This window comes from Lissotriton vulgaris, chromosome 11 (genome assembly GCF_964263255.1).
Source record: "Lissotriton vulgaris chromosome 11, aLisVul1.2, whole genome shotgun sequence".
Lineage (NCBI taxonomy): Eukaryota > Metazoa > Chordata > Amphibia > Caudata > Salamandridae > Lissotriton > Lissotriton vulgaris.
In genome coordinates this window covers 1,070,614,759-1,070,627,718 of record NC_141699.1, presented here as the reverse complement: position 1 = coordinate 1,070,627,718, position 12,960 = coordinate 1,070,614,759, and the positions used below count along the sequence as shown (strand labels likewise).

The window sequence follows — 12,960 nt, the reverse complement described above, 5'->3', positions numbered from 1 at the left end:
CTGAAAAAACCATAAGTTTCAGGAACGTTGTAGTTAGAAATTAGCATTTACAAAAACATTGAAATTCACTGATAAAAACATAGGTTTCAGGCACGTTATAGTGAGAAATTAGCATTTTAAAAACCTTAGAAATTCACTGAAAAAAGCATAGGTTTCAGGGGCGTTATGGTTAGTAGGACATTTCACTCATGCAAAACCAGAGAAATTCTACCGTTATAGTTAGTTCAGCTAACTATAACTCGCGCCCCCGCAATGCACTGCTGATGACATCACATATTACACCATTCATGACATGGTCAGTGACATCACTGATAACATCTCAAATGACATCACTGATGACATCATCCACGTGAAAATCTGATGCACCTCCTCACACTAATATAACCTTTGATACACCCACTGTAAAATACAGACTACCATTTTTGAAACCATTGACACACCAATACCAGTTACTACATACACACTCACTGATTTCCTAGGTCTACACACACATCCACTCATTCACCCATACAATCACTCATACATGCAGTCACTCATCAATAGAACACTATCATATGCACTCATACACCTATACAGACACTCACACACCACCACTCATCCATGGAGTTACTCACACACCTAGTCAGTCATGCAAAGAATCAATCACACTCCCATTCACTCACCTATACAGTTATACACACACCACCTCACTTATTTATACAGATACTAACACATACTTACTTTCTTACATAATCACTGATACAAGTACACACTCATCCATACAGCCTCTCTCACAATTACTGACTCTCACGTACAGTCATTTATATACTCCAGCTCTCACATACACTGCCTTTTACATATGTAGTTACTTGGACATGTACCACTGAGATATCCATTCACTCATCAACACACCCATACACACATTCACCCACCCATACAGCTGTTCCATGTGCACTCTTGAACCCACACACCCAGTGAATCAACTACTCACATATCTATGCACAGAGTCACACACCTCCAACACACCCACACACACACTTAGTCTCCCATACACATACTCAGGCAACCAATCAATAACCAATATAGACACTCGTGTAGCTGCTGACCAACCCATGCAGCAGCTTAAACAACAACAGACAGACTGATACAGATATACACACAGTTTAGTCACTAACCCATGCATTCAGTAAGACGCATTTAATCACTCACTTATGCAGTCAGTCATGCACCTACTAAATCCTCCATCCAGACACTTATACACCCACTCATTCTTCAATACACCTTGGCATATATATAAAACATATTTAAACTTTAAAGAAACACACAGTCATTGGATGATGTCATCAGTGATGTCATCAGCGATGTCACTGACCACGTCATAAATGATGTAATATGTGACGTCATCAACAGTGCATTGCGGGGGCGCGAGTTATAGTTAGCTGAACTAACTATAACAGCGGAATTTCTCTGGTTTTGTACAAGTGAAATGTCCAACTAACGATAACGTCCCAGAAACCTATGTTTTTTTCAGTGAATACATATATATATATATATACATAACCTTCTGGCGGTAGCCAGTAGGTAGTTATAGTCAGAACCTTGTTTGCATAGGAAAAGTGTTTTTGATTTGCCAATATCTTTGGCGGCGTTTGACGAATTTTCACGAAATTTTCAAAACTAATGGCACGCTCAGGTCAACTTTTGTCTTGACAGTTTCAGGATGATTCGTCAAGCGGGGGCAGAGAAAAAAGGGGGTCCCAAAACGTGTTTTCTCCATAGGAAACTATGGACACGGCTACAGTCTGAACTGCTGAACCGAATTACATCAAATTTGCCAGAGATAGTTCTTAGTCCAGAAAGCACACATATCTTTAAATGGTGTAAATCCGTTCAGTAGTTTTTGAGATATTTAAAGATTTACAAATATTTGAGAATAGTGAGATCTGATTTACTGAGCCCTCCCGAGCACGAGCTTGCCTCTGATTGGCTACCAACACTTCAAACCAGGAAGTGTTGGCAGCCATCTTGTGACTCGGTACCAAGTCAGAAGAAAAAAGGTAAGAAAAACGATTTAAAAAAAGAAAAGGGTGCGGGGTAGATACACCCTGACCCCATAGGCCTGCTCAGGGGGTCCCCCCGGGCCAAAAAAATAATTAAAAAAATATGCTCTGCAGAATTCAGCGCAGGGTGCGCAAATCCGGCCAAAAAAATATATATAACGAAGCACAGGCTCCCACTTTCTGCCTCCTTTCCATATTAAATCTAAGAGCAATGTCCTTACTGTGTACAGAACAAGCTCACAAATGGGATCACTGTCAAGCTATCAAAGCAGTATTATAGCGTTACCACTTTAGATGACACAGTGCTGCTGCCCATAATGGAGAGCAGGGGACGTTTCCAGATGGCCAAGCAAACACTTCAAGTTGATATTGCTTTTAATAGGTTACCCTCAGAAATGGGTGCATCTGTGTGATATATATTAGCGCCAAAGTATTTAACTGCACACATTGCAACTGTATTTGCAAGCAAATATAGGTAGCTCTGATCACATTTATTCAGGCGGAGCAGATAATGCATTCTTCATTGTAAAGGCATACATGGTAAAGGCATATGCGTGGTACAGGGAATGCATGGTAAAGGCATTGCATGGTAAAGGATGCATGGTAAAAGATGCATTGTAAAGGTACTTGTTGTAATGTCATACAACACCCTATACTTGATGCCCCATGCCCTAGCATGTGTTACTGTACTGAGGCCCAAACCCATCTTGTGTTTCACTGCATGAAGCCGATCCTCATGTTGGCCAGCTTGTTTTACATTATGATTTCTTATTCCACTATACGCCTCCCTTTGAGTCCCTGTACACTCATTGTTAAAGCCCGATCAACTCCTCAGGTAATCGTGAAGCGAAGACCCTTGCTGTACGTGGTGAACCTTTTGATCCCGAGCGCCTTCCTGATGGTGATAGACATCATGAGCTTCTATCTGCCGCCACACAGCGTGGACCGCGCCTCTTTCAAGATGACCCTCCTTCTGGGCTACACCGTCTTTCTGCTCATCATGAATGACCTGCTGCCAAGCACCACCAATGGAACCCCTCTCATTGGTAAGGTGACCAGGATGGCCTGCTGCCCAGATGAGGTACAAAATTGTGCAAGATCACTATTTAACATTAGGGGTTATCAAGATGGCTTCTTGGCCCAGTTCAGGAACCATCTGGCAACCCAAATAATCCCTTGAATTTTCTTTTGTAGCAGCCCTTTATTGCACTGAATGGGGATAGGTATCCTGCAAGCACCAGACTCTCCCAGCAACTTTGGAACAAACAGGGCTCACACGATGCACGTCTACACTGACCTGCACCATGCACCGCTATTTGAGACATCCACAGAATACTTTCAGTGCTCAGCTAGCTTAACTTTCCCCACTGATAATCCTGTATTGAGACATACACAGAGCTCTCACAAAACACATCCATTCTGGCCAGGCACAGATATCTTACTGCTGAGATATCAAAGGAGCTCTCACACTGCACCAGGGATGGCTTGTGAACTTAAAAAGTTGTGGGGTCTAAAGACCCAACCAGAATTGCAGCAAGTAAGCAAGAAAAACAAGCATGTCCAGCTTCCTTCAAGGGAAGTTTGTCCACAACTTGGTGCCAAATGTTTCATTTTACAGAACAATGTTAAATAAGTTGTCTAAAATGACATATATTCTGAAGAGGCACTCTAGAAAATGCTAATGCTCTCATACTCTGACACATCACCTGACTGTCCTCAAGAACACCTTGAAACGTGGTGGCAACATTGTGTTTTTTGCAGAACTGATTCCTGAAAAATTGGCTAAAAGCTATTCGAAATCCAGTTGAATAATCCTGGTTTTGCAATTTCACACAGATTAACATTTTACAAAGTGTTCTCTATGATGCCAAGGAGCCACCAGTATTAAAGAGATGGTCAGCAATATGCCAAGGGCAGGGCCCATCATGCCCAGGATGCCCATGATAAGTCCTAAAGGACCACGGTTATGCCAGGGCCCACTTAATCTCAGGAACCAGCCCGTTAATGCCGACAATGATTTTATTATGACAAGGATAGCCAGATTTATGGCGTGTATGGGTGCCATCATGCCACGGATGCGCATAACTGGCAATAAAGTATTTACACACCTACTTTCTTTCCCCAGCAATCCAAAACCCCTGAAATGCTCGACTGGAATGGTCAGGGACCAGTAGATTGCACCATACCTGGACATGTTCAAATGCTAGTCCAGGCTCTTCCAGAGCACCTATCTAACTCTGACCCAAAAAAAGCCCTGTGTCTCTAATGGATTTTACTGGACTTATTGGAGGCCTTATGTGGGATCAGGCGGACAGCATTGATATGGCTTTTCTCTTTTCTGAGATAGGTCAGAGTCAGACTCTACTTTATTATGTCTCTCCCATGTACTATAAATACAAGAATCCCACAATAATCTGTTGCCTCTCCTTATTTATTTAATATTTGCATGTTACATCTTGCCCATTTAATTGGATTTTTTGGGGTGCAAATTTTACTCAGAGGACACTTAACCAATTTTCTGCCTTTAAGAAACCAAATGCAAATCATGATATTCTAAAAAGATTTCGTTTAAAATATGAAAATATGAAAAATTTGATGAAATATTAATGTGACAAAGCAGAAGTACTAGTGATGGGAAATGACACTTGTGTTTGTTCACCTTCTCGCTCGCTTACTGCACCAAGTCACTTTTCTCAGCCAAGGCCCCTCTTTTAAAAGACTTTGCATCTGATCAGACTCTAAGCTTAAATGGACATCCAGGTCTCAGGAGTTGTCTCTTCCTGTACCTACTACAGGCGCAGACGTAGACCAGTTATCCCCCTACTCTCGCCGGAGGGCAGATGACCAGCTGTAGCCACCATAATAGATTCAGTTTAGACTCCTTCAATGCACTTTATCTTGGCTCAGTTAAATATTTGATGCAAAGACTTAAGTGAGTAAACAACCAAGCCACAGGGGTAGTTATGTTTAAGTCCTGGTTTACTAAATCTAAACCTTTTCTTATTGTGTGACATTAGCTGCCGATTTCCCAAAAGAATCCACTTTAGCACCCTGTGTTTAGTACATAAATGTTTAGTCAGAAAAGTCCCTTCTTTTCTGAGTTATAGGATAGGCAGACACTCCCTTACTCATAAGTCTGGGTCATTAAATATATTAGTCTTGACTGCCTTTAGAAAATGACACTATGGAGGGAAATCTTTATCAATGCTTGCGCCCCTGTTATGAAATACTTTGCCTTTTGAACTAATGATTATTTCTGCTCAACAATTCTACAGAAAGAAACTGACCTTACTTTTTTCTCCTTAGTTCCCCGCATGAGTACACTATGCACCTGATTTAGGGCCGCATGCATCAAACTGTGCATTGGTGATTCCTAAATTGTGATTTTTAAGATATCATCATTTAGGATTCGCAAATGCTAATGCATGTAGGAATCGCAAAAAAAATGTGATTCCTACACATTCCTTATTTGCGACTCTCAAATTGCGATTCACAAATAAGGAATTGCTTCCAATTCATTCCTAAGGGCCAAGAGGCCCGTAGGAATCAATGGGAATTGCATGAGTAATTTGTAAGGACCAAATAGGTACTCGCAAATTGCGCATGCAATTTCAAGGGTACATGAGTGCCATAAGGACACCCTGATGCACCACTGAAATTGCAATTTCAACACGTGTTGCACACACCTGCCCTAAGGACATGTATGTGTGCAACATAGAACTTTGACATATGCACTTTTGTGCACTTTTCAAAGTTCTCGCAAATTACCATCAACTTTGACTTGATAGTAATTTGTGTTTCTTAATTGTAAAATTGCATTTTTTGGGCTGTTGCATTGCATCTAGGGAAACACAATTTACGATTCCCTAAATGCAATTGCAATTTAAGTAATCGCAATTTTAGCGACTACTCAAATAGAGAATTATGCATTTGGGCTGATGCATTAAAAAAATGCAAACATTGCGGTCGCAAAGGGGAAAATTCTGCAAATCTGCCCCTATGCGACCACAATTTACAATGATGCATGTGGCCCTTAGAGTTTTGTAGATAGGTTACTCCATCACAAATGTAGCAGATATTCCGTCCGCCTTATTACAACTTCACTATATTTTATGGCACGTGTAATAAGGGGCGGGATATCCGCCATATTTGTGATGGATTAACTCATCCACCAAATTCAAAGTGAGGCTTTATGTCTACCTTAATTTTTTAGCAGTAGGAGACCCTAGGATGTATGTTGCACTTTATAAATAAATTAACTTATCAAAACTAAAGTAAATATCAAGGCACCCTAGAGTGAGGCTATTCTAGGCTAGGCGAGTGCCAGGGTGCAGCAATCAACACTTCGAAGAGCGCCCTTCGTCAATCCGCGACACATTTGCGTCACAAGAAGTCACAGCACCTAGGGGAATGGAGAGGAGTATTAGTATACCCATTGGAGCCAAGCTCTAGTTCTCAACTTACTTTTCATCTTCTTGACCCAAAAGCAATAGCCTGTTGTGATTTAAATGTCTCAGTTAAGTCTCCAGTGGGCCCCAAGCCCTGTGATCCCACCACCAGAAGATCTAGACACTGAGTGATATTACAAGATGCAGCCCCTCCCCAAGAAGGCTCCTTGGGTCTCAGTGGTAGCTCTGGCTCACTAGGGAATCTATCCGCTTAAAAAGCATTTTGGTCCTTCACTGGCCCCTGGGCAACAGTCAACTAACACACACACACATGCACAAACACACACAGGTGTGAACATGCACACAAACACACTCATGTACACACAAGCATGCATACACCTACACACAAATAGACACCTACACACACACACACACACACACACATGCACAAACACACACAGGTGCACCCATACACACAAACACACACACTGGTGCGCGTACATGTGCACACATATGCACACATGCACAAACACACACAGTTGAGCACATACACACACACACACAGGTGCACGTACATGTGCACACATATGCACAAACAAACTTCCACACACAAACACACACAGGAGTACACACACACACACATCACCACATGCGCACACATGCGTATGTGCGCACACACACACACACACACTGGAGTATCAGTCTCTTTCTCAACAATAGGGTAACATAAGTTCTTACCAACTATACTCGTGTGGGTGGTTTTGAATTAGTGATTATTGTACACACATGCACGCACACACACCTACACACACACAGACACTTTCACACGCGCACATGAAACAAGCACACACACAAACACATGTACACACACAGGTGCGTTTACACACGCACACACATGCACAAAAACACACAGGTGCGCGCGCACACACATGCCCACGCACACACACACACACACACACACATTTGAGTATCAGTCTCTTTCTCACCAATAGGGTACCATAACTTCTTACCAACCTGACAAATGAGGGTGGTTTTGAATGAGTGATTAGGAAAGGTTATTCCAAGTACAAGGCTCCACCCTTATTTTCCCTGCCATGACTGCTCCATCCGCCTTCCCTCCCAGCGTTTTGAGGCATTTTCAAGCTGCATTATCTTCTACGCGGCATCCCTCTGATCTTACAGGCAGTATTTCTTACATACACATCTAGATAGTCCATGAATGGGACTGATATTCCTCGTTTTCTCTTCCAGGTATTTACTTCTCAGTCTGCCTGGCTCTCTTGGTGCTCAGCCTACTGGAGACTGTGATCATCACCCATGTCCTACACCGTGGCGCCGTGCACGGGACCAGGATTCCGACCTGGGTGAAGACGCTGCTGGTGGAGTTCATTGCCCGGCTGGTCTGCTATAAGGCCCCGCCGCAAGCGAACGAGAAGACTGCCACTTCTATGTGTGTCCAAGTGAAACAGAACAATTTAGGTGAGGACTAAAGCCAAAACCACCGTGAGAGGCCCAGGTGGTAGCACACCTATACCTTATATTATAATTGCATTCATATAGCGCTTACTACCCCTGACGAGGCATTGAAGCTCTTTTTCGGCGAGTAGCACACTACTCCGGAACTCAAAAAGGATTAGTGGTGAATTAGCATTGTGAAATATGAAATTATTTTGAGCAGTGGACATATATATAGGCAGGGCTATTGGCATGAAGTGTCACCACAAACCGCTGCACAACTGGCTGAGTGTGGCAGGTGGCATGCTCACATATTAATTTATTAGAAGAATTTTTTATTATGCATGATTAATAAAATCCTCTGCAAATACAATACTCTGCAACGGGGTTAATAAAACAGAGTATAAAACATTATTAAAATGTTATGTTATGTTATGTTATCGGTATTTGTTATGCGCACAGCTGCTCCAGCGAAGGAGCGTCCTGGCGCAGTGACAAGGTAGGACATAACATAACAAGGAACTGAACAGGGAAGGACCACGGAGAGGACTAACTAAAACAAGAATGTTTTAATAGCTTTCCGAAAAAGCATAAGGTCCTCCAGCAGGCGGATTTCAAACGGAAGGGAGTTCCAGATGGTTGCAGCTTTGACACTAAAGGAGCGTCCACCCGCACGACAGAGCCTGAATCTAGGGACCACAGCGAGAGCCTGGCCTTGAGAGCGCAGGGTGCGTGTAGGTACATAAAAGGACAGGAAGCTAGACATGATCTGGGGACCTATACCCTTCAGAATTTTGAAGGTCAGACAAAGGACCTTAAAATGGATCCGCTTCCTGACTGGAAGCCAGTGCAAGGAGCGGAGAACATTTGAGACAGGACAAAATCTGGGCAGGTTGACAATCGCTCTGGCCGCAGCATTTTGTACCCGTTGTAAGCGGGAGATTTCTGCCAGGTTGGCCCCCACCAGGAGGGAGCTGGCGTAATCCAGGCGAGAGATGACAGTGGCCTGGATTACCAGCTGCCTGGTTGGGGCATCAAAGAATTTGAGGATAGGTCTTAAGCCCCGAAGGAGGCCAAAACAGCACGCTGCTGTTTTCTTGGTGTGGCCAACAAAGGTGAGACCAGCATCCAACCAAACTCCCAAGTTTTTCAGTTCCGACACCGGAATCGGAGTCGGTCCCAGCTCTGACGGCCACCATTGGTCACCCCATAATTCCACTCTCTTTCCGACAATCATGACTTCTGTCTTGGTGGCATTAAGCTGGAGACAGTTTCCCGTCAACCAGCTGGCCACCGCCTTCAGTCCATTCTGGAACCTGGCGGCATCTTGTTCCGCATCCCCGCTGAGAGTAACCGCCAGCTGTGTGTCGTCGGCATATGAGACCAAAGTCAGGCCCCACTGCCTAGCGACCTCAGCCAGCGGTCTCACGTACAGATTGAATAACGTGGGACTCAGCGAGGATCCCTGCGGAACCCCCATGGCCAGCGGCTGGAAGTTGGACTTGAAGGGAGGGATGGCCACACAGAAAGAACGATTGTCGAGAAAGGAGCGGAACCACTGCAAGGCCTGGCCCCCAACGCCAATCTCCTCTAACCGGTGCAATAGGATGCTGTGGGAAACCGTGTCAAAGGCGGCGCTGAGGTCTAATAGTATCAGCGCCGCCGTCTGACCAGCATCCAACACCGCTCGTAGATGCTCTACCATCACGAGGAGGGCGGTTTCCGTGCTGTGCCCAGCACGGAAGCCATTCTGCGTGGGGTCTAGGGCATTGGTCCGGACAAGATGTTCTGACAGGGCCAGATTGACATGAGCCTCCGTTATCTTCGCCGGCCAGGGTAACAGCGAGATAACAACTAATAACAACAGTAACAACTGTAATGATTTGTCCCTAAGTAGAATCTTGGGAGGTTGAGCATTAAAAGGTAAGATCGGAAGTAAGCTTCAATAAAGAGCACAGTTTTTTACCTTGAAGTGTGATGTGTGGGATCAGCTTCAGCTAAGGCCCCTTATGGGGTCCTTAAACTAGCTCTATGTCCCATGACATGAGCCAATCAGAGGCTTTTCCTAAACCGATTAGAGTTCATTGTTCTGTCCCTTAAAGTGCTGAATGCAAAAACAACAATTGATGGACAGAATGCAGAACAATGTCATATATTCACCCCAGTACAGAGATCTGGGCCTAATCCATCGTTTTTTTGCACTCCACACCACCCCAGTTCAGACATGGCCATATGCAAATCAGCCTTGACCCTGTGTCTCATGGGAACAGTCCAGCCCGAACTGCCAAGCTATGTCTTTCCTGGATCGGAATCAAGCATCCTAGGACCGGTTTCTGGCTATCAGCCGTCTTCAGCCAGGATAGCTTGACTCCAGTGGTGTGGAGAGCATGGGACTCACGTCTGAGCATACCCATCCCACCCGGGGTGACAAATGCAAAAACAAAAATTGATGGACAGAATGCAGAACAATGTCATACATTCACCCCAGTACGGAGATCTGGACCTAAATCCATCGTTTTTTTGCACTCCACACCACCCCAGTTCAGACAAGGCCATATGGAAATCAGTCTGACCCTGTGCCTCATGGGAACAGTCCAGCCCGAACTGCCAAGCCATGCCTTCCCTGGACCGGAAACAATCTCCCGAGGACCGGTTTCTGGCATTCCAGCCGTCTTCAGCCCTGTTTGCTTGAATCCAGTAGTTTGGAGAGCATGGGACTCACGTCTGAGCATACCCATCCCACTCGGGGTGACAAATGCAAAAACCACAGTTGATGGACAGAATGCAGAACAATGTCATACATTCACCCCAGTACAGAGATCTGGGCCTAAATCCATCGTTTTTTTGCACTCCACACCACCCCAGTTCAGACATGGCCATATGCAAATCAGCATTGACCCTGTGCCTCATGGGAACAGTCCAGCCCGAACTGCCAAGCTATGTCTTTCCTGGACTGGAATCAAGCATCCTAGGACCGGTATCTGGCTATCAGCCGTCTTCAGCTAGGATAGCTTGACTCCATTGGTTTGGAGAGCATGGGACTCATGTCTGAGCATACCCATCCCACTCGGGGTGACAAATACAAAAACAACAGTTGATGGACAGAATGTAGAACAATGCCATACATTCACCCCAGTACAGAGATCTGTGCCTAAATCCATCGCTTTTTTCCGGTCAGGAAAGACATGGCTTGGCAGTTCGGGCTGGACTGTTCCCATGAGGCACAGGGTCAAGGCTGATTTGCATATGGCCATGTCTGAACTGGGGTGGTGTGGAGTGCAAAAAAACGATTCTGTCGGAAAATATCACTACATATGATGCTCAAGGGAGTACGACAATAGAGGCTAGTGACGACTAGATCTTTGTGAAGACAGATGCGCCTAAATGGCGAGTAGGGCTGTTGTAGGTTCAACCATAAGTCGAAGATTCCCCTGTTCAGGAATCAACTGACATTTTTAATTTTAATTGTATAAAAGAGAAACCATCTATAAACAGCCCAGTTTTACATTTGTTGTTAAGACCAGTGTGAAAATCTAAAGAAACCTTATTGAATACATAATTCCTTTGAAACCATATGGATTTCGATGTATCTGCTTTTTCACTAGGTTTTAAAAATGATACCTATTGTGGCGTTGCTGCTTTCGTTGATTCTCCCTTGACCATACTATCTGTGTCTTATAGATAGTGAAGAGAAGCTGAAGGTCCCTCAGGCACCGTCTCCTCCGCATCCAGACTGCATGCACAGCCGCCAACAATTGGAGCACATCTCCCAGGACCTGCTGAGCATCCGCGGGTTCCTGGAACGGCACCAGCAGGAACGCGAGAAGGAGAGCGAGTGGGTCCGCATCGGCTACATCCTGGACTCCTTGTTGTACCGCCTATATCTGTCCTTTGTTGCCATCTACGCCGTGGTCATCATCAGCCTCTGGTGTGTCTGGTACAATCTCTAAGTAGCTGAGACACAGATGGTGGGACTGAGGAGAGGAGAACTTAAATGGGGGCAGGCAGTGGACAGGGACAACTGCCCTCCACGACCATCAAAACTTTAAGAATGGTTCATGTATTTCGAGACACTGTAGCGAATTAGGGCGAAATTCATTTAAACAAACTGGGTATGATCATCCTGCGGGCCAGCAGAATTTCCTGAGTTGACAAGAACCTCTTGCAGACCCCCTGCCTTGTCTCTCTCTACTCACAGGCTTTCGCTCTCCATAGCCCAAGATCTGCATGGAAGTGGATGCAATGACGCTGAATGTGACCTACACGCGTTCATGTCTGCCTCAGCGAATGTTGAATTTGATTCCTTTTCAAAACATTGTGTGTGAGACGATTTATTATCTACTTGGTATTTAATGTATGCACATATGGATGTAGCCATCTTTAAAATTTTATGAAGATCAAAAATGGCACTATTGAATAACTTTGAAGTACCTGCAAACCTTGGAAAGATTGAAGAGTGTGGTGGACAAAGGGAAGTTGTGGTGTGGGATTAGGCTTTGGAAAGGATTCCATGCATAGCATGCATATAGTCATTAACAGGTATAGTTATATCTTGTGAAAAGTCAAAGCATTGAAATCAGTCGTTGTTCAGAGTATTTCCTATCCAGTGTTCCAGTCACTCACCACTCTCTACTCTACCCCACAGCTCCGAGGATGAAGCCGGCGATATCCCCCCTTTTGCTTTCTTGCAAGTTTGTGATTGTCTGGTAAGTCTCGCGTACAGTGGTTTCATGAGGGACTGTGGGCAGAACCATAATAAGGGGTCATTTTACCATGGGCCCCAAGCGAGGCCCCATTCTCGTACTGCAAAATGTATTTATATATTTTAAAATAAGCCTGCCTTGTTTTTTTTCAATAATGAGGGATCCAGCACATCCAATACCACCAGATGGGGCCAGATGCTAGAGTTGACGTGTTCTCTCTTACCCTGGAGAACATCTTTTTAACTTAGAAACTGATGATCATCCTATGTGGGGACCCACATGAAGGTTTTTACTCGGCCCCCACACAAACTTCCAACTAGGCTGGCCGGAAGGTGTTACTACACAGGCACTGGAACGAGAAACCTGTCGATGAAG

General features: G+C 44.6%; 1 protein-coding gene across 1 annotated transcript in view; it reads left to right on the top strand.

Annotated features, from left to right (window-relative positions):
* Positions 1-11,893, top strand: part of LOC147684108 (5-hydroxytryptamine receptor 3A-like) — a 47,049-nt gene extending 35,156 nt beyond the window's left edge. Inside the window, exons 7-10 of the mRNA XM_086942600.1 lie at positions 2,875-3,090; positions 6,557-6,584; positions 7,676-7,906; positions 11,564-11,893. Coding sequence (XP_086798726.1) covers positions 2,875-3,090; positions 6,557-6,584; positions 7,676-7,906; positions 11,564-11,832 — 744 coding nt within the window. The 3' untranslated portion in view covers positions 11,833-11,893. The remainder of the gene's footprint in view (positions 1-2,874; positions 3,091-6,556; positions 6,585-7,675; positions 7,907-11,563) is intronic.
* Positions 11,894-12,960: the final 1,067 nt, after the last annotated feature.